The 22,775-nt window shown below is 40.3% G+C and overlaps 1 protein-coding gene and 1 long non-coding RNA gene across 4 annotated transcripts in view; one reads left to right on the top strand and one right to left on the bottom strand.

The window, feature by feature from the left end:
- LOC120100000 (uncharacterized) overlaps window positions 1-22,775 on the bottom strand; it is an 83,283-nt gene that overhangs the window by 39,723 nt on the left and 20,785 nt on the right. The gene's annotated exons all lie outside the window — the stretch shown is intronic.
- Gda (guanine deaminase) overlaps window positions 1-22,775 on the top strand; it is a 79,368-nt gene that overhangs the window by 47,452 nt on the left and 9,141 nt on the right. For both annotated transcript variants that reach the window (XM_087594299.1, NM_031776.2), the window contains 7 exon segments: window positions 1,589-1,694; window positions 6,487-6,514; window positions 8,782-8,889; window positions 11,161-11,268; window positions 14,804-14,901; window positions 15,977-16,044; window positions 22,064-22,210. In XM_087594299.1, the coding sequence (XP_087450425.1) occupies window positions 1,589-1,694; window positions 6,487-6,514; window positions 8,782-8,889; window positions 11,161-11,268; window positions 14,804-14,901; window positions 15,977-16,044; window positions 22,064-22,210 (663 nt within the window).

Below are 22,775 nucleotides of genomic sequence, written 5' to 3'. Positions count from 1 at the left end.
ATATTGATAATGGAGACAGCAAATAGGATGGTTCAATGGAAGGGGGAAATTCATTGCATAATGAGGAGGGTGAGGATGTTCAGACCACAGAGGGCCTTGAATATACACCAGAGACTCAAAAGGAGTGATATAATAAGAAAGATGTTAAGGGATTAATCTGATGATGACTAATATTAAAATAACCCCCCAGGGAGAGAGTGGCAGAAAGCCTTTTCAAAGGCTCGTGACAGCAAGGATGATGTGTTTATAAAAAGATAAAAAGAGAGGGGATATGTTTTATGAATGTGTGGTGAGGTATAGGGGAAGAGGGTACCTCCCATGCTGAGGCATTCTTTTCCCTGAGAAACCAGCCACATGATAGTAAGTTATAGAATAGAGTTTATTCAGGGCATGGGGAGGGGAGTTGAGAGGGTAATAGAAGCAGAGAAAGGAAGAGAGGCCCATCATGAGTATGTGGAGGGGGGGAGGGAATGCAGGGTGGGGAAAGGGTGGGGGCAGGAAGACAAGAGCAAGAGGGGTGGGACTAGCAGCTCCTTTTATAGTGAGTCAGGCTTACCTGGCTTAGACAAAATGCTAACAAAGGAACGTTGTAAAACAAGGCCACCTATGTAGTTCAACTGAAATACAAGTTCCCCCAGGACATCTGACGAAGGTCCTTCACTGCCAGCACCGTTAGGCATTCAGTCAATGATAACAGTATCTGCGCTGCTGTGGTTAGGGGAAGCTAGGCCGGAGCATCTAAGAACCATGCGCCTCATGGTTCTTTCCTTCTGTATTTCTTACCATCCTGCACAGCGCAGTGGACTCTGGGACACTGGAGTCTAGAACTCAGACAAGCAGGACTTGGATATATGTGGAAATCTAGGCTCAGTTCTGCTTCCCAGCTATGTGAACATGCGAACATCTTTGTGCCTTAGTTAAGCTGTCTGTGCTATGAGGTCATCAGTAGACAACAGACGGCCCTTTAGGGCTGAGTATTTTGTACAATGTCTGGTACCTATAACAGAATCACAAGTGTCGCTACCATCTTGGAGTAATCACAGGGGCAAGGAGTCAAATCCAAGTCAGTTACTCAGGATCAGTGTTCCTAACATTTCATATGCTGTGTTTAACTAGGATAGGGGCACTGGATGCATCTAGTGATGGCAGGAGGGTAGCAGGTAGACAACCAAATGGGGGAAAGGAGAAAACTTGCTATGATGAGGAATATTAATGCATTTTCTAGGATCTGAAAATCTTATCCTCTTTGGTACCATAAGGGAAGATGAGTGTCACGATAGTTATAATATTGTTAGAAACATGGACAAACTGTTTAACCAAAAGGAAACGGCAAATAAGAAGTGTAAAATACCTGGTTATTTCCTGACAGGCTGGGAATGGGATGGGGGCTGGATGGAAGACTAGTTATTATTTGTTGAATTTAGTGGCTTTCTTATTGTCACAGTGTGGAGATAGACAATTCTTAACACTCTTACTTTTTAGAGTGACTTTTAATTTAAGTGGTTTTTCTTTTTTTTTAAGTGGTTTTTCTTTTTTTTTAAAAAAAAAAGAAGCACATTTTTAGATTCTTTCTCTGTTTGCTTCACAGATAAATTTGGGCAGCGAGCATTTGTGGGCAAAGTATGCATGGATTTAAATAACACTGTTCCAGAATACAAGGAGACCACCGAGGAGTCAGTCAAGGAGACAGAGAGGTAGTATGCTTTGGGGGGTGGGGTGGAGTTGATCTATATTTTGGATGATTTATCTGCTATTCTGATGGAGTGTGAAATGGAGATAGGAAAGTAGATACCATTATGACCCACTTGAGATCTGAGCACAGTGACAATTTTCAGATTGTTGCAGTATCTCGTTAATCCACAATGCTCAAACACGTGATATTGTTCAGTGGGTCACTCACATACCATTCTTGACCCTCATAGAAAGCCCCATGAAGTGTCTGGTTTTTGTTTTATTTTAATGACAAGAAAATGGATCCGACATAGCCTGGGTAACTTGTCCGTATCCTTTGTGTAGTCTATTTATATTAGTCCGATGTAATGTCTGAGATAATTGTTTTATAAAGAGAAAACATTTCTTCGAGGTTATTGTTCTAGAGGTTTCAGTGTATGGTTTAGTGCTTACATGCTTTTGATGAGATAGGAGTCAATGGAAAGATATACTGCTTATCTCACGAGTGAGAAAAGACAGCCGTACAGAGAGTATGGACCAGAACCCTAAAATGTAGCCTCCTAGGGATACATTCCCAATGACCTATAGATGTCCCAACAGGCCCCAATTTCTAAGATACCCTATTTCCTAATAGCACCAACCTGGAGTCCAACCTTTGGCACATGAACCTTTGTTGGACACTCATCCAAACCACGTTCATAGTGTAGATTAAAGTGCAGAGCTAGAATTTAGTACAATGAATCTCTATGACTTTAAATGTAGAGTTCCTTTTAGGATGACATGGGTCTCATGTCATATTTAATGTAGAAAGAAGAGTCAGAGGCATACATAAAAGCATTTTCTATGCACACCCATGCTCAAGAACAATGGTGTGAGGGATCACTTACAGAAAACATGGGAGGTTATGGAAAATGTTACATTGGTAAATAAGTGACAGACATTTCCGTAAAAATGTCTTAGGCACAATGGTACATGCCTACAATCCAAGTATGTGAGACACTGAGAGGGGAGGATCATGAGTTGTAAGGCAGCCTTAGCCATGCAGTGAGACCCTTTATCAAAACCAAAGCAAAGGTATTGTTTTAAACAACCAAAGAAGATGTGCTTCTCTGGCACAAAGAATCAGGAAGAGGTACAAAGCAGAGACATTTTCTCTAGTTAAGTCACCCAAAAACACCAGTGTGAGATTTTACCCTGTGTCCTTTCCGTGGGTTGTCCATGTGTTATAACCACCTAGCACCACCATCATTATATCCTGTCCTAGAAAGAAAAATATCTGTATGAATCCTGGAATGACCACAGCATATACAAGTACTGAACTAGAATCTCTCCTCTTCACAACTGTTACATGAGGAGATAGAACAGACACAGCTGTATTCCTGATGTACCCTTACCCCATACCTGTGGACACATAGTAAAAGATCTAGACACATTCAACTATGACATACAGTCACAAGAGACACTGAGTGGTAGAGACCAAAGTGCCTGTTCTAGGGCTTCTGGGCATAGAGTGAGTTCATCAGAGGATGTGAATAGCTTGTTTGGGGTATCTCAAAGGATAGAGGATAGAGCACCATATGCAGATAGAAATGTCAACCCATGGTGTGGACAGAGACAACATAGCAGGTGCACATGAAGAGACTAATGTGGCTGGTTGTCAAGTCACCTCTCATAGATGCAACATTCAAGGAGGTGCCCCAGATTTACCAGTGTCAGTTCCAGGACAGGAATCTAAGCAATGTGTTGCAAGAGGGTAGAGATAATCCATGCTATATTACAAGTTCAGCATGACATGGCTCTCTGTCACAGATAGACAACAGGGGAGAGTAGAAGCCTAGGACCCCAAGCAGGCTAGTTCAAAATGCTCAGCAGAGCTGCCGAGGATGAATGGAGACTCATCTATATATAGCCAGAATTGCACTAAAGTGGGGAACCCTCAAACACACTCTAGCTGGGGTTTTAGTCCAGGTGGACACTTGGCTCACTGAGTTTAAAAAACTGCAGGATGGGGCTAGAGAGAGGGCTCAGCAGTACCTAACTTGGCCTTGGTTCCCAGCACGCATGGTTATATACACATCTGTAATTCCAGTTCTAGGGTATCTGATATGCTCCTCTGCTCTCCAAAGGCACTACATGCAGATGTATACTCACATATGCAGACAAATGCACATATGAAATAATATTAACAAAACAAAAGGAAAAAACACAAGGTATCCTGTTCTCAGAGGAACCTAGGCTGAAGGGTCTGGTTCCTCCAATTTCCAGATGTCAGATTTGCAGCCATTCTTCAGTTAATCCTGGGAGTTGCAAGAAAGAGGGAGAGGATCATGTGACCAAGGCTATCAGACACACATCTGACATGTCTACACATATGGTGTGTAGATGCAGGGAATATGATGTACAATAAAATTGATCAGCTATGAGAAAAGAAAAGTGGTTACAACATGATGAACTTTAAAATTATTATTCTAAGAAAAGGGTAACATAAAAGGGCACACTTTATAAACGTTCGTGTATATTGAGTTTAGAGAAAATGCAGGTCCATGCATGAGACATAAAGTGGGAGAGGTTTGCTGTTGCCAGGAAACAGCTGTCTATAGCCTGCCTACATACCCAGGGGATATCTCTCTGGAGACGAATTCAAAGACTATATTATTATGATAACTCTACAACCCAGTAAATTTGCTAAAATTATTGAATAGAACACATCAAAATGGATGAACTTTATAATATGTAAATTATACTTCACTAAAAATGATTTTAAAAAATAGAAATATGTTCCAGTGCACAATCTCTTTAAGAGTCAAGTGGGAAAGGTTAGAGTTTTGAGTGCATAGTTTGGAAGGGTTGCTTTTGAAATCATAAGAAAGTGGTTCTTGATAAGGACATTGTAAGAACAGAGTGGAGCATTTCCCAGATTCCCACACTGTGACCCTCTCATTACTACAGTGTTTCTCTCATCTCCTGTCATACCCAACCTCCTGCTTTTGCCCCCCACTCCCACCCCCACAACAGAAGTTTCAAGAAAGAGGGAGAGGATCATGTGAAGAAGCAATTTCTTTTAAAGTCCAAGAGATGTAGCGGGATATTCTAGAGTCTTCTTCAGATGTAGCGTTAAAGTTGAAAAACAAATTATGTCCCCCTTCTAGTATGCCAAGATCACTAAGCAGATTTAGACCATTTTATAAAATTGGAGCTTCTTTTGAAAAGTGTACATTTGTTTATATTTGTGCACGTGTTGTGTGAAATTGTGTGTGCTAGTATATGCATCCGTGGAGGTCAGAGGAGGATGCTGGGTGTCCTGCCCTGCCACTCTGTCTTACTCCCTTGAGACAGGGTCTCACGGAACTGCATGTTTTTAGTCCTGAGCATGCACTGATCTCTGAGCCCCAGCACTGGCATTGGAGGCTTGCCCGGATCTTTTTTTTTTTTTTTTTACATTGGTGCTGGGGGTTCAAAAATCAGGTCATCATGCTTGGCATTGCAAGTGCTCCTACGTACTACACCATCTCTTCAGCTCCATAAATGAAGAATTCTTTCTTTTAAAAAATTATGCTTTTTTTTAAAAAAAATAAAAAGTATCCCGTATTAGGCCAGGGTTCTTCCAGAAGACCAGATTTGTTAAGTATGGTGCCCTGCTCATTAAATTATGTTCAATAATACTTGCAAATGTCCCATGCTGTGACATTTCTATAGGCGTATATGAACTACTTGGATCATATCCACAGCCTCCTAAATGACTTTTGGTGGTGGGTTATGTTAGTTCCTGAGTTTCCATTATGTTCAGTTTCATATAACACTGGGGACGTTATTGCCTTTTCTCACGTGATCTTTGAGAGCTTTTTCACGTCATCTTGAAACAGGAATGCCACTGTATTGCATTGTGATAATCAGGAGATACACAGGAGCAATTTCTTTAGGTTCACACTTTCCAGGCCTAAGTTTAAATCCCCGTCTTGCTTCTATTGTATGGGCTTCTCTCACTTTGAGCATGTTTCCTCTGGAGTGTTAGGTTGAGAGACGAATATAATCCCTGGAAGATGGCAGCCTCTCTGTTGTCAACACTGGCCTTATGCTCGGCTTCTGCACAGTCCCCTGCCGTGGTCACTGTACCTTAACCCATAATTTGTCTTCCCTGAGAGTAAACATGGAGCCAAGGGCTCTGTTCTCACCTGGGAAGTGTCTATCCCAAAGCTACATCCCCAGGCTCTCAATTCACATTTTAGTCCGAAAGCATCCCAGAAGGAAGCAACTAATGACAATCTTTTCTGGCCAGGACAGAATTAACTATTTTGTAGGAAAATTGTTACTGTTCGAGCAGGCAGAAGTCCTCAGATTCACCACTTGTCCCTTTCTCCATACACTTTGCAGATAAATACCTCTGTCATAGTCCTTCGCCTTCCTCTAATATCTACCCCTTGTCAGACGCTGGCCTTGGAGACTGATAGTGATACTGTGTGCATAAGTAACTTCCACATAAGAGGGGATTAGAAGTACAGAGTCCAAGGCTTCCAAGTACCTGGGTGTGCCTAAGAGTCTGTGCCTATCATGGATCATGACTTGCTGCAACTGTATCACACAGAATTGAGGTCAATAGCACAGCCTGGGACCTGCGTGGATGTTCAGAATGACCCACAAGATGTCACGGGACAATATTCACTGTGACTTTCCTCTCCCTCTTTTGCTATCAAAGAAAAAGCTGAATAATTATTCCTTGTTAACCTTTAGGTAGTGGTGGTGAGCCCCCACGCTGTTAGAAACATTTATTTGCAAATAATTAACTTTTCTAACTTTGCATTTGTTGCTTCATTTCAGATTTGTGTCAGAAATGCTTCAAAAGAATGTAAGTGAATTTGTTCCATTTTCATCTGGCATGCAGCTCTGTTAACTGTAGGATTTGTTAAGTTAATCTGTGTGCCTATGGCTTTGCCTCTTCATAAGAGGTGTTTTCCTAGAACCATTGATTGGTAACACAGCATACCTGGTGGCTCATCTCAGACAGGTCAGATTTTTACCAGTGAAAATATTTGGCAAAGACCATGAGTTTTGGGATGTACAGGGTGATGGCCTATCACATACATGCAGTGTTGGAAGGTGGTCACAGCGAGATCTAGTTACACGTGTAAGGACAGGACTGCTCAAAAGTCTGGCGAATGTGTTCGTTTTATGAATGAGAACTCATGCCCTTTGGTCAACATCTCATATGATCCAGAAACCCCATTCTTGGGTGTCTATAAAGAAAACAAAATCAGGATCTTGGAGAGATATGTGCACTTATGTTTACTGCATTTTTCTTTGCCATAACCCAAATATGGAAGCAATCTAGAAGCCTATGGATGGATAGATAAAAAAAACTAATTTTATATACATATATGTTTACACAAACATCTATATATATGTGGGATAGTATACAATTTAAATGTTTCATATATATTATACACATATGTGCACAATAATGGGATATTATTCATTTGTAAAAATGATATTGTTATTTGAGATAGCATTGATGAATCTGGACTGTATTATTTAAATGAAATACACCCAATTCAGAAGAGAAATACTGCATGGTCTCATTTACACATACAAATTTGAACTGTCAAATTCATAGACGCTTCTGGTTTTTGCTTTCTGGTGAAGACTCATATGATACTATATTTAGAGTTTTTTTTTTTGAAGTACAGTTTTGTAGTCAGGAATAATTACCTGATTTTAGTGGACTTGGTTATTCAGTATTAAAATGTGCTACAAACTTTATGTTTGCCGCACTTGTTTACAGCTTCAGGGATATTGCGTGCACCTACTTTTGGTTCCCATGCCCTTTGTCTATTTGTGGCAGAGAACCCAAGTTTAGTCAGATATATGAGCTCCATCCCAAGTTCACGAAGCTCTTAGCCTAAGTGCATTGGTCAACTGTCTGTCACAGTGACAGAATACCTGAGGTAAGCAAGTTATAAGAAAGGAAGGTTTGTTTTGACTCCTGGTTTCAGACAGCTCTAGTCTATGATCACTTGGTCTGGTGGCTTGTAGGCCTATGGTGAGGCAGAGCATGATGGGAGAGGAGGTAGGCAGAAGGAAGCTGCTCACTTCATGGCTTCCCAGAGGTCACAGCTTATTCTCTCCTCAATGGCTCTATGTCACAAAGGTTTTGTCATCTCCCAATAGCACTCTCAGCCAAGATCCTTCCCCCAACATGAGTTTGTGAGACATTTAAGATACAAACCATCATTTAAGGTATGGTGGTCCAGTCAGTGTCCTCAAGAGTCACCTTCTCAACTCAGCCCTCCCATCTCCACTGCGTTTCTCCTTCCTGGTCTAATTTTGTAACATTGGTCTCTGAGGAGGGAGGACTGCCTGATCCATGAAGATAGGTGGCATGTGGGCACTGAGGACCTGTTTGATAGCCCCCTCTCCATTGGTTCTGTCTGCTGCTAGTCTCCAGTGTGGATAGAAAAACAGGCTATGTTCAGACATGGTCCTGTGGTACATCATAGTCCATGCATAGTCAGCCAGGCATCTGCTTTGCCCTGGCATTCTAGGGCCTGGGAAGACAGTGCTATTTCTTGCTTCCAAGCCTAGTGTGGAAACTGGTTTATGGCTCAGCAAATAGATTCATAGGTTACTAAACCTAGCCCTTCTTTCCCTTATTTATGCCTCTCCACTGTCACATTGGAAACCATAGAAGTGTTCAGAATTTCTTCCAGTTTAATCCTGGGAGAGTTAGGGTGATGCTTGTAGACCCTATCTGTTACTACCCTTCTAGTAGTATCCTCAGCCATACACTGAGGTATTACCAAGGAGTTCTGAGGAGGCAGCCAGCACATCTCCTCAAGGTATAAGCAAGGAAATGAGCTACCACCTTCTACAAGTTATATCATTTGAGGTAATGGTGAGGGAATTGCCTGTAATTAGACATAGAACTTTCTTCTGCAAACTTGATGCTGAAGACCTCTCTTTTCAGTGACGAGCCGTTTTTGGAACCCAGAACCTCTGTGAACTAGAAATTGGGGATTTTCACTCATACAAAACTTATAAAATCACATTGTTTGTGGAAGGTGCTGTGTTCAATAATCTTCACATTTTTCTCACCCCTATCTTTTTTACTATTTCCAGTATTCAAGGGTGAAACCCATAGTGACCCCGCGATTTTCTCTTTCTTGCACGGAGACTCTGATGAGTGAACTTGGCAACATCGCCAAGACTCATGATCTGTACATCCAGGTAGGCATTTGTCTTTGGTTTATGCCTCGGGCTATACCTGCGAGATCCCTTGGTACCCTCAGGTCATCTCTAGTAACCTGTAGTTCTACTGAGATCTCCTAGAGTCAAAGAACTTCAGGGCAGGAGGTGACCTGACTGACTGATGTCACCAGGAGGTACCTTTACTAATGTCAACTGACACATTTGGTCAGTTTTGTAGGTCAGAAGCCTAAAGTTGTTTTCATCCTCAATATTCGCTGATCAGTCTTAGTCAGGCCAAGACAGCTTTATAAAGAATAGCAAGATCAATCAGACTACCCATTCTTGGTAAAATGCATTTAATACATTTCCTTCCTGCTTGTATTTGATGCTCTCCTGATGTTCTAGAACCTTCATGTGTGGCAGAACCAATTATTATTTGAAAAGTAAAAAGAACTTAATTTCTACCTTACAGAAGTGAGTTAAAATCCCTTTGTTCTGAGTTTCTTAATTTAAAACCAGGAACAAAAAGTATATCTTCCTTTATCATTAAGTTGTTACAATTTAGCAATAAAATGCTTTTTAAAAATCTCACAGCTGGGTTAAAATTAGGAGTTCCCTTCCCCCACTCAAACTTAATTACACACTGCAGTAAAATCTCCCCTCTTTCTGAGCTGACAGGATTAGAGGGAAGGAAGGCAAAGTTGGGGTGAAGGCAACATATTGATTTCTTACCTTTTATTTTCTTATTTTTAAACTGTACATTCATAGGATCCATTAGTGTGTCTTCCCCATGATTATTGTTTCTTGTTTGTGGTATTTGAATTTTGGATTCGGTCTCCAACAATTATTCTCTGGTGATAAAGTTCTGGATTTGGATAGTATTTCCACATTGGAAACCGAATGTTTTTCTTTCTTTTCTTTTTTTCTTTTGCTAGGGGGTGTGTGCAAACAATACTTAAAGCTACAGGAAAAGGAAATGAAAAGAACATGTAAAAATGTCTATTTTTAGGCTGGAGAAGTAGTGCAGTTAATAGAGCGCTCACCTAGCATGCACAAAACCCTGAGGTTGAGCCCTACCATTGCATAAACTGGGCATGATGGCACAGCACACAGAAGACGGAGGAAAAGAAATGCAAGATTATCTTTGGCTACAAATTAGAGGAAAGGATGATGTGCGTTTACTTGTATTATTCAATCACGTCACCTGGTTGTTCTTCCTCTCATGCTAGGTCCATGCATTTCACTGATAGACTGGGATTTACTTTTGACTGTAGATAGAGTTCGATGTATGTAAATCACCTGTTAGAACCTTGCTCATCTTTTCTCTTACTAATCTTGCTATGTCTCCTCTTGGTACAGAAAAAGAGGCATGGTAAAGTTGTCTTGGAAATGATCATTGGCTCATGAATTGTTTTATCGACATACTGTCACTACCCATTAGTCTGAAATGCTCTTTGTAGAGACTGGGTAGCTGCTCCAGTGGAAGACACTTTGTGTCCCCTCAGATTCCAGGTGCCCTCATGAAAGTTTGGTGTGGTTTCCTCAGACTCACTTGGTTTGTGTGTGAATTCCCATGAGCTCCTTCCTGATGAAGGCAGGATTATCCAGATCTGCCATTTTAACTTTTTGTTTCCTATAAGAGCATCATTCAGAAGGTGAAGAAAAGAGGCAGACTGAGGACAGGCCCCGAGCCAAGTCTGCCTTCTGCCTCCAATGCACTGGGTTCTGTAAAATTTCACACATGAAATATGATTTCACATCTTCAGCTAAGAGATGGGAAATCACTTAACTGGCCCAACACTTTTATTGAGTGGTGAAAAGTGGAAGCTTAAGAGAAGAATTGACTTGCCCAAAGACATATAACTAGGCTCAGAATTCAGCTCTTTGTTCCAATTTTATTCTTCTTTTGAACAAACTATAGATTTGTCCTCTGATAGTCACTGAACTATTCTGCTACAGGTAAGGCACTGGATACCCTTAAAGAGAACTAGAACCTATATTTGCTCTTGCTATAGACTTGTTTCAAGACTTGAATAAAACTATTTGTCTTGAGAGATATCACACACACACACACACACACACAAACTGAGCCATGTTCAGGACATTCAGTTCCTTTGTCATATAAATTGTCATAGAAAATGCATATAATCATTTAAAATAAAATCCACCTACAGACTTTAATGTTCTCATCCATTATCCCTCACATCAACAAAAGCAGCAAGCAGAAGCCACCAACAGCATGTTGAGATGGGAGCTACAGCATTAATTATTTTGCAGAAAGAAATGGAAACATTATTTCTTTGTTTGCAGAGCCATATAAGTGAAAATCGTGAAGAAATTGAAGCTGTGAAAAGCTTATACCCTGGCTACAAAAACTACACAGATGTCTATGATAAAAACAATCTTCTGACAAACAAAGTAAGTTCAGGACTGTGATATAATCTGTGGAAAGTAGGCTGTGCCCTTTAAGTTTTAAACTCTCAGGAGTGACCACTGTTCTGCAGCCTGCGTTCTGCATTTTCTGAACTAGAGTAAATCCAGTGTGTGTGTATCTCTCTGTATGTGTACATCTATAGATATATGTACATGGTGTGTACCATCGATCTTCTCCCTACCCCTTTCCCTTTCCCTATCCATAGTTCTCTATATACCTACCTGCCAACCTATATGTATGCATATGCTTATCTATATATGTGTGTGCATGGTATGTGTTGGTCTTTCTATGCACGTGTGTGTATGCAGTTAATCTGGGTCTGAAGTTTCAGCCCTACCATTAAATCTAAGCTTTTCATGGGATGATAAGAATGACCTTTTGCCCCAATGATGCTTTCACAGTTAGCTCATCGGTGCATCAGTGTGCTCTCCTTCAAGTCAGAATATCCATTTTAAGGGTTAATTCTTCAAAGAGTATAAAAGAAATAGGCATGTTGATAATGCAGGGAAGTTTGAAAATGAATAATCTGAAGAAATTGGCTCAATCATAAAATGTACATGATTAGAATTCCATCCAGCATTCACAAAAAGCAAAGCTTGCATGCTTCTGCAGAAGAAGGCTCAATCTGGTCGGAAGCACATGTGCATATGTGTTGGCATGTTGTCACAGGTGACAACTGTCCAGCGATACATAGTGAATGTCAGAACTAATTCTTTAAACTCTGAGGTTTAGAAAAAGGAGAATGTATTACTTCTATAATTAATTAAAATCAGTATGAGTAGCAAGAGGCCTCATTAGAGCAATATACCCTTTGGCCCTGCTCTTCCATGAACACACTGCTTAGAGAGTTTATTGCAGCAAGTAATTTCTTAGTAACTACACAAAAAGAGATATGAGTGTAAGTGATTTGAAAGGTTAACAATTTGCATAAATAATGTAAATTTTACATGGAAAGTTTCATCCTTCTTTACATATATTACCATATGATTAATAAATTAACCTTATATCTTCATGTTAATTTTATTTGCACAGAGGTTGAGAAAGTTTATATTAATAATTTTGCACATAGAACTATGCCTCCTAAAGGAGAAAACAATTGGGTATAAGTTTTATATTCATGTAAAACAAGAACTTTTAGAGAATTAACTGATACTTGAAACCCATAAATCTTAGCAAGATGAAAGTTTAGGGAGGTCTCAAATGTGTGGCACCTGCTTTCTTAAGTTTTACCTCCTTCACTGTGGTTAGGACAAATCGGCAACCAACAGATTGGGAAAAGATCTTTACTAATCCTACAACAGATAGAGGCCTTATATCCAAAATATACAAAGAACTCAAGAAGTTAGACCGAAGGGAGACAAATAACCCTATTAAAAAATGGGGTTCAGAGCTAAACAAAGAATTCACAGCTGAGGAATGCCGAATGGCTGAGAAACACCTAAAGAAATGTTCAACATCTTTAGTCATAAGGGAAATGCAAATCAAAACAACCCTGAGATTTCACCTCACACCAGTGAGAATGGCTAAGATCAAAAACTCAGGTGACAGCAGATGCTGGCGAGGATGCAGAGAAAGAGGAACACTCCTCCATTGTTGGTGGGATTGCAGACTGGTACAACCATTCTGGAAATCAGTCTGGAGGTTCCTCAGAAAATTGGACATTGAACTGCCTGAGGATCCAGCTATACCTCTCTTGGGCATATACCCAAAAGATGCCCCAACATATAAAAAAGACACGTGCTCCACTATGTTCATTGCAGCCTTATTTATAATAGCCAGAAGCTGGAAAGAACCCAGATGCCCTTCAACAGAGGAATGGATACAGAAAATGTGGTACATCTACACAATGGAATATTACTAGCTATCAAAAACAACGGCTTTATGAAATTCGTAGGCAAATGGTTGGAACTGGAAAATATCATCCTGAGTGAGCTAACCCAATCACAGAAAGACATACATGGTATGCACTCACTGATAAGTGGCTATTAGCCCAAATGCTTGAATTACCCTAGATGCCTAGAACAAATGAAACTCAAGACGGATAATCAAAATGTGAATGCTTCACTCCTTCTCTAAAAGGGGAACAAGAATACCCTTGGCAGGGAATAGAGAGGCAAAGATTAAAACAGAGACTGAAGGAACACCCATTCAGAGCCTGCCCCACATGTGGCCCATACATATACAGCCACCCAATTAGACAAGATGGATGAAGCAAAGAAGTGCAGACCGACAGGAGCCGGATGTAGATTGCTCCTGAGAGACACAGCCAGAATACAGCAAATACATAGGCGAGTGCCAGCAGCAAACCACTGAACTGAGAATAGGACCGCCGTTGAAGGAATCAGAGAAAGAACTGGAAGAGCTTGAAGGGGCTCGAGACCCCATAGGTACAACAATGCCAAGCAACCAGAGCTTCCAGGGACTAAGCCACTACCTAAAGACTATACATGGATTGACCCTGGACTCTGACCTCATAGGTAGCAATGAATATTCTAGTAAGAGCACCAGTGGAAGGGGAAGCCCTGGGTCCTGCTAAGACTGAACCCCCAGTGAACTAGACTGTTGGGGGTAGGGCGGCAATGGGGGGAGGATTGGGAGGGGAACACCCATAAGGAAGGGGAGGGGGGAGGGGGATGTTTGCCCGGAAACCAAAGAATTATTATTAAGTATTAAATAAATTAAAAAAAAAGGTCAACCTAAAAAAAAAGTTTTACCTCCTTAACTAAAATCTGTTATGATATGACATAGCCAAAAAACAAACAAACAAAAAAAAAAATATATGTACTAATGGTCTAGGTTAAGAATCATTGATATATATTGAAACTAGTAAGAGAAATAAAGAACAATTCTCTCAGATTTGGTGACTCGTGCCAAAAATGCCAGCAACCCAGAGGCTGAGGCAGGAAGATTATGAGTATGAGGCTAGCTTGGGCTCTATCGAGACCCTGTCTCCAAAACAAACGATCTACAATAGTTAACCCACAGTTCTTTACAAAATCATATGTACAGATTCCATGTACTTTTAGAAAATTCTGATAAATATAAGCAAGCATCAGCCTACTGGAAGCACATCATATTGATTTAGAAAGGAAAAGCAGCCAGAAATTTTTCTACAGTACAGATGAAAAAAATCATAATGTGTTCAACCTGGCAGAATTTTCTAGGCCATGAATGAGCTGACTGACCCTTTCCTGTGTTGTAAATGAGCAAAAAGAATCAAAAGCAAGAGATAGGGCTCAGATGGAGCTCAATGATAGAGTTCTGGGGTTTGATCACCACCAGCACTACAACCAACCAACCAATCAATCAATCAATCCATTGATTGATCAATAGTTAAAACATACAAATTTGTTGAGGCCTTTGTAATGAATCTTTGGATGCAGAGAATTTGTCCTTTCAAATAATAGCACCTGTCCTTGTGAAGGCGACTGCTTCTGTGTCTTCTTGCAGTGTCTAGTCCTGAGTATTAGTGCAAGCGTTTCTGGCAGTAAACTCCATGCTGCATATTCTTCTCTCTAGACAGTGATGGCTCATGGCTGCTACCTTTCTGAAGAAGAGCTGAACGTCTTCAGTGAACGAGGAGCATCCATTGCACATTGTCCCAACTCTAATCTGTCGTAAGTAGACAACAATTGCTTGGTAGATTATTAGTGGGCAGCGTAGGTTGGCATTTCTTTTGTTTTTCTTAGTTATTCTTTCTTTGGATCTGTTTCTATTCTTGGTGTGAGTGAGGAAGGAACCAAGCAGATGGGTGTTCACCTGTTCTAAGGTGAAGAAAGAAGGTATGTGGAAGAGGGCATTGTTGCAGAGTATACATTTAAAGAGTGCCACACCTCTGGAAATCTCTACATGTATATGCGCGCGCACACACACACACACACCCACACACACACACACACACACACACACACACACACACACACACACACACACACACACGTACATTTGTGCAGCTATAGGGAGTAGAATCTACAGAGTTTAAAACAAATTGCATTCAGGTTTTACAGCACAATGAAAGGATGCATGTCCCCAGGAAATGGTCTACTCCAGAGTTTAGAAAGGACTTATAGCTTTGTTATGCTACTGAACGTGGTGAGATGAAACTCATATAGGAGAGCCCAGGAAGGACTTCACCTTATTTCGTTCCTCAGGATATGAAAGTTTCATTTGTAATATGTTCTTAACCTTCTTAAAGGTCATAAATTCATGAGTCAGCTGAAAGTTGTGGCTTGTTTCTCCAGCAAAAGAAACGAACAAACAGCCTATAGACATAGAAATATTGTGTCTATGTTTAGGGGACTTGTGGACAACATGATTCTAGCCATTGGTGCTCGGTTAGAAACTTATAGTTGTACAGATAGTGTATTGGGGGGTGTATTGATCTTGAAGAGGACTACTGGGGAGTTTGACACACAGGGAAGAAGTCAAGAGTGTCAACCAGTAACCTCTGTGGGATCCTGAGTCCAATTCTTCTAGGGAACTCAACACTCCCTGGAGTGACCTGGGCCAGAAAGCATTTTTTTGTCGTCCTTTCTACTTAACTGTTTTCCTACCCTGGTCTGACCGACTGTTGACCTTTGGAATAATAAGGATGAGAATCAGTTTTTAAGGACATCATCATCTTTATTGACAGGGTCCCTCTGCCGTCAGCTCACCGAGATCTGCTTGTTCTCACATCCTCTTTCTTTCCAGGCTGAGCAGTGGCTTACTGAACGTGCTCGATGTCCTGAAGCATAAAGTGAAGATAGGGCTTGGGACAGGTAAGCAGCCTCCATCTGGAGCTGGATTGATGAATACCATGCTAATATAACTGACTTGCAGGTATTAGGCTATGAGCGTTATTAGCTTTATTAGGGATCAGTGTCTTAATAAACATCAACCAAATACGGAGAAGTTTTGAAGTTGTTACCCCCAACTCCCACAAAAGCTGTTGTCCCTGTTCATTGTTTAGAAACTGGGCACCCGTGTCTGACAGTTCACAACTGTCCCAGCTGCAGGGGATGTAACACCTTCTTCTGGTCAACACAAGCACTGGCACTCACATTCATAAACTCACACACAGGCACATAATTTGAAAAGTAAAATAAGCTCTTTAAAAAAGGAATTAAGTTACCTTACTGAAAATGTAGTCAGTGTATGGAGAATAGAACAGAGTAAGAGCACATGAGCATTACAGGGTAATGTGATGGGTAGAAGCCAAGCATGGGTGTGGGGCTGGAGGTTTGGTACAGAGGCAGGTGTTCCTGACTGATAAGGAACTGGGATAGAAGCGGAGGTCATAATCAGAGCTTGAAAAATAAAAATGTTGAGAGAACTTACCCTCCTGGGTGTTAAACTGTAACTGAACATGTGTCAAAATATTTAGCTTTCCGGGAAAGGGAATAACACTCGAAATGTATATAAGAAATACTCAAGTTAATAAAAAAAAGAAAAAAAATATTTAGCTTTCTAGAAAAACAAAAATGCTCCCACAGTGTTGAGCCAGAGAAGTAAAAAGTTACCAGCACCACCACCACCAGCAATAAGCCACTTTTCTTGCAGTTGATTGTTTTTTGTTGGTGGGACAAAAGATACTGAAGACAAGAAAGAGTTTGAAAGCAAAAGATGTATTAATCAAAAATAATATTTCTATATGTGGACATCTCTCTTTCATGTATAAAAGCAACAAACTCCTCAGCTATATAAAGGCTTGGAAAATATTCTCCTTATGACCCCTTTGAAAATAATGACTCGAAGGCCTCTATCATTAGGGGTGAGTCAAAATGAAGGGTCATTTCTTAGGGATGCTAGGAGGAAGTCTTGGGGAGCTGTCACCAGCCAAGCGACAAGTTATAGGAAGGCGTGTTCACATGCTCCCCACATTTGGAAACCAACAAAGCACTAACAAAAAACGAAGCAGATGGCCTGAGCAGAAAATGGACTGTGTGAGTCTGAGAGGGGGAGGGTGGGATGATGGTAGAAGAAGGGAGAGTAGACATGATCAAAGATTGACAAGATATGTGCATTTATGGAATTGCTATGCCAAAACCTTCTCATTTGGACACTTAATACGTGTTAATAATAATAACAGAAGGAGGGTGACCAGAGCTGGTGACTCCTCTGCTGAGGTTCAGACTAAGAACAGTGGAATTGCAGAATCCAGAGAAGCGGATTTGTTTAAGAGCACTTATAGAAACCATACATTATTTTCGAAATTGTAAAGAGAATATGTTGACAGTATTAAATGCATATCTATTTCTAAAAAGCCAGTGATGATAAAGTCAAGAAGAGTTTCCTTTGGTGGAAACACATGATCATTAGTTTTGAAACTGAGCATCAGATGCTCGAGTTTTGGTTTTCTATGCCTTACTTCTTTGTGTGTCTTTAACATGTTATCATAAAAGAATTAAGTGATATATGCTGGGTAAGGAAGAAACATTTGGAGGAATGGACACAGGGCTTCATTTGAAATTCATTTATGTTTCATAGATAGCTCATATACATAGACTGGGGGAATTTTATTATGTCTTTTAGCACACCTATGTCACATGATATCAGATGCAGAATTTTCTAGTGTGCTATAACCTACATTTAAGATTTCAGAATTTTGGATCTCAAACGCTTACCCTGTATAAAGAAAACTACTTGGAGAATTCTGAAAATAGTATTCCTCCCCTCTAAAATATGAAGAAAAGGGCAAAATAAACAGTAAATATCCACCAAGCCGTAACCTGAAGGGAAGGTTTAAGTGTGTAGAACAAATACATGTAGCATGATGTACAAACTCATCAAAACAAAGAATGCACCTGCAGCTACTGTTCCACTTCCCAGGGCTGTCCCCACCCTGAGCTGACCTTTCCACCACCCTCTGTGGTGTTTAGATTTTCTCAAATTGGCACAAGTTAGAGTAGCCTGGGACAAGGGAACTTAACTGAGAAACCACATCCATGAGATTGGCCTGCAGAGAAGTCAGTGGGGCATTTTCTGGATTAATGATTGACGTAGGAGGGCCCAGATCACCATGGTAGCTGGTCCAAGGTTGTATAAGAAAGAAAACTGAACAAGCCATGGGGAAGCAAGCCAGTAAGCAACATTCTACCATGATTCTGTTAGTTCCTGTTAGTCCCTGCCCTGAGATCCCTCTTTGGCTTCCCTTGACTGTGACCTATGAGGCAAATAATCTCTCCTCGCCAAAGTGCATTGGTCATGCTCTTTATCACAGTAAATAGAAACCTAACTAAAACATTCTCCCTAGCAACAACCTTTGGTCTTCTTGAGGATTTCGGTCTAGTAATGCCAAAATAAAGGAAGTAGGAGACAAAATAGTGGAACACTTAATGTGTTCAAAGTCTAGTCTGTGTTATCTGGGGCACTGATCATGCCATGTAAAGTAGACTTGCATGCAGGAATAGGAAGAATTAAAACTAAATGAGTAGATAGATAGATAGATAGATAGATAGATAGATAGATAGATAGATAGATAGATAGATAGATAGATAATCAGCATCTCAAACAATCTAATGTCTATTATGGGTAGGCAGCTCAACCACCTTTAAGAGGAACTATTTGACTAAATGGAGCTTTCAGCTTTACAAGTAGCCTTTACAGAGCGTGCTTTACAGAGCAGATCATGTTAGAATTATTTTGTGCTCTTTTAATACAGTGTGATCGATTGGTTAAAGACTGCAAACTTTCAGTTAGACAACAGAAGAAAGTCTGAGAGTTCTTTTGTATATTGTGGAAACTATAACTAAAATATGCAAGGTATTCAGAACATGCTAAGAGGACATTTCCAGTGGTCTCATTGCTGGGAAGTTAAGTTAAATAGCCTGAGTGAGCCACGCCATGATGCATCCAGACATCAGAATGGTGTAGGAAGGCCAAGATGACAGAACATTGGCCTAGAACACCCGAGGCCCCGAAGTCCAACCATATCACCGAAAAACAAAACAAAAATTCAATGTGTTGTATACCATAAATGCATACTTTAAAAAATGTGTGTGGGTATTTTATCTGCACATAAGTCTGTACATCATGTGTGGGCCTGGTGTCCGTGTAGGCTAGAAGATGGTATTGGATCTCCTGGATTTGGAATTACAGATGCGAGCCATCCTGTGGGTGCTGGGATTTGAACCCAGGTCCTCTGGAATTGCAGCCAGTGCTATCAACCACTGAGTTATCTCTCTAGCCCCATGTGTACGATTTTTAGCCATCAACTTGAAAAATAACCCTAAAAGACAGATGCTGGTACTTACTCCTCACTGATTCTAACACAGCAGCTTTACAAAGGGAACCTGGAACATTTGTCTAACAAAACATCTCCAAGATAAACTTGACCAAAAGCTTGTGTTTGAGAGCCTTCGTTGTTAGAGGTTATGTGAATTGCCACATTACCACTAGCTGGTGCGTCATGATACCGTAGTTGAATAGCATGTTACCTTGTCCTTGGACCTTGATATTTTTTACTCTAAAACGGAGTTAATAGCAGAAACCTTACGTGTTTGTGTGGAGGATTGTTTAAGTCAATGTTGTTATTGCAGTGATTTTTGGTGTGATACAACACTGGCTTGTGACAGGGGATATTGAGTTACCTTTTTATTTTATAATTAATTCACTTCTTTTTAAGTAATATGAAATAATTAACACACAAAAAGACCTACTGGGTTCTTGTTATTTATTTATGTGTGTCCAAGTGTTTGTACTTATGTTGTGTGTGTGTGTGTGTGTGTATGTGCATGTGCGTGTGGATGCATGTGAGTTAGTGTACATGCATGTGTTCACATGTCTGTATAGACCAGAGGTTAACTTCAGGCATCATTCCTTAGGTGCTGTTACAGGATATTTGAATGGGACCTGGTGCTTACCAATTAAACTACATGAGTGTCTAGAAAGCCCTGGGTATCTGTGTGTCCCTTCCCAGTGTGCCAACACACCTAGCCTTTTACATAGGACTGGGGGATCAAATTCAGGCTCTCATGCTTGCATTGGCAAGTACTTTAATGGCTTGGGTATTTCATATTACTAGACACTAATAAGTTAAGTAGCTATAATAAAACTTTTCTGGGTATCAGATGATCCCCTCACAAGACTGATCTGGATAAAGAAAAGTATTTACAAAAAAAAACCAAACAAACAAACAAAAAAACAAATCAAAACCAAGCCAAAAAAAGTGTTCATATAAGTTTACTTAAGACACACAAGACAGTTGAACATAAAGTTGAGCTATAATCCAGAATTGGTACTAAATAGCCAATTCTGTTTGATCTTTGTAATATTTATAGGCACTAATGATCTGTACATCTACCAGAAATGACAGGAACACTTAAACTCCAATGGTTATTTGATTAGCTATAAAATTTATTCTCTAATAGAACATACTATTTTACTTGAGATCATAACAACTTATTTGATGACATGCATTTGTTCCTGCCAAAGGCAATGTTTCAATTAATTATCCTTAGGGACTTAATCAAAGTCACCCAAACTCTCATTTCTCATTCCGTGAAGCCAACCAGCATGGAAAGCATTCTGCATCAGCTTTGATTACTGATCATACTAAGTCTCCAAACCATGTGTCCGTTTTTAAAGCTTCCTGGAGAATTATTGTTTAAAAAAATGGCATTTTAATTTTCTAAAGTTTTCATCTGGATTAGAATTAAAACTAAGATGTTTTCTTAATGTGTCCAACTGTAAGTTTATGTTAAATCACATTGTAAATGTTTCACATTCCCCCTTATTTGAACAATCTCTGTGAGTGTTCAGGAAATAGATACATTTCCCTTTACTAACCATGAGGCTACTGTAGTGGGTTGAGTTATAGCCTTCATAAGATGTCTACTTGCCAGTTCTGGTGGTGCAGGCCGGTAGGATATGCTGAAGAGGCAGAGGCAGGTGGATCTGAGTTTGAGACTAACTTGGTCTACACATTTAAAAAAAGATGTCTACTAAACCTATAACTATGACAATATTAGGTCTAAGGGTTTTTGTAGGTAGAATTGAGGAAAAGCTGGCAAGATGAACTTATTCTGAACTGGGGAGCTCCTAACCACAATGATTAATGCTGAGAAGGGACAAAAAATGAAAGTCACAGAGACCCGAGGGAAGAAGGTTGTGTGAATGTGGACGGAGACTAGATTTCCATGAGTCCTGAGAAGATGGAAGGAACAAAGCAGGATACTTCCCGGACCTTCGGAAGGCTGAGGTCCTTGCTGACACTTGTGGTGGTGCTGGGGTCTAAAAGCCTGCCCTTGGCAGTCTCAGCACACTCTTAGCACACAGCAAACAACTCCCCGGCCATCCCCACCAATACTTGGATTTTAGACTTCTGTCCCCCAAAAGTGACTGGGAGAGAATGGATTTCTGTTGTGTTAAGCCACAGGCTTGCGATGGTTTGAGCGGTCCTGGAGGCTAATTTTGGAATACATTTGATTTTAATGTCAGGTGTTTTGTTTTAAGCATCATGCAAAGCAATAAGCATATTGATGTGTGTACCATTTTGAGATGTGTGTCATTTTGAGATGTGTACGGCCATTACTTTGTTCTCTTTTGTCCCCCTGTCTCATGCCCCCTTCTTGTTTATCCCTTTCCGTCTCGTAAATGGCGCCCCTTTCTGCTTTTATGCAAATGACAAATTTTGAATTCATTTAAATGTTGGTTTACAGTTAATATGTTTACAGGTGGGAACTTTTTCAAAATGGAAAGATAAAATGTTTGCCATTAAAACCAGCGTGGTGGGGGGACATGTATACCTGTTATCTCACCCACCTTAATAAAGTCACCATTCTGTCTTTCCTACCACAGATGTGGCTGGTGGTTACTCCTATTCCATGCTTGACGCCATCCGAAGAGCAGTGATGGTTTCCAACGTCCTCTTAATTAATAAGGTGAATGAGAAAAGCCTCACCCTCAAAGAAGTCTTCAGACTAGCCACTCTTGGAGGAAGCCAAGGTAACGACTAATTTCATCCTCTCGCACACCACATACAGCTGTGTACATCTGTCTTTGGCTATAGTGTGAAGGTACCCATGGTGAAATATGACAAATCCTATATTCACTACTGATGTATGTCATGTAACGTACCCAAATCATAGTCATGTGGTTGAGCAACCATTCTTTCAGTGAATTCAGTCTTTGATGGATAACTGTTTAAGGGTTTAATGCACTGTTGCCATGTTGATTCTTTTAGTGAATACTGACATTAGCCATAAGCATATGAGTTAAGATAATCTATTCTTCCATTGAGTCAAGTACTATCTTTTCTTGAATAATAGTGCTATCAATAAAAGTGATTGACAAGATAATTGTATTCTTTCCATGGGCCAGAATGGTGAATGCCCTGGACGTGTGCGGCAATTCATTCCTCACAGCCACTGTCATTAATTTCATTTACAGAATAGGAACCCGAGTAACACACAGCTGCCAAGGTGTAGTGTGCCATGTTTTGCACTCAGAAAGCACTGACCCGGAGTGTAGAATTGGACCTCGTTATGCTGTCTTCCCCATGTAAATTCCT

This window comes from Rattus norvegicus, chromosome 1 (assembly GCF_021556685.1).
Source record: "Rattus norvegicus strain SHRSP/BbbUtx chromosome 1, alternate assembly SHRSP_T2T, whole genome shotgun sequence".
Taxonomy (NCBI): domain Eukaryota; kingdom Metazoa; phylum Chordata; class Mammalia; order Rodentia; family Muridae; genus Rattus; species Rattus norvegicus.
Note: the sequence above shows the minus strand (reverse complement) of the source record. Positions and strands in the feature narration are given on the sequence as shown.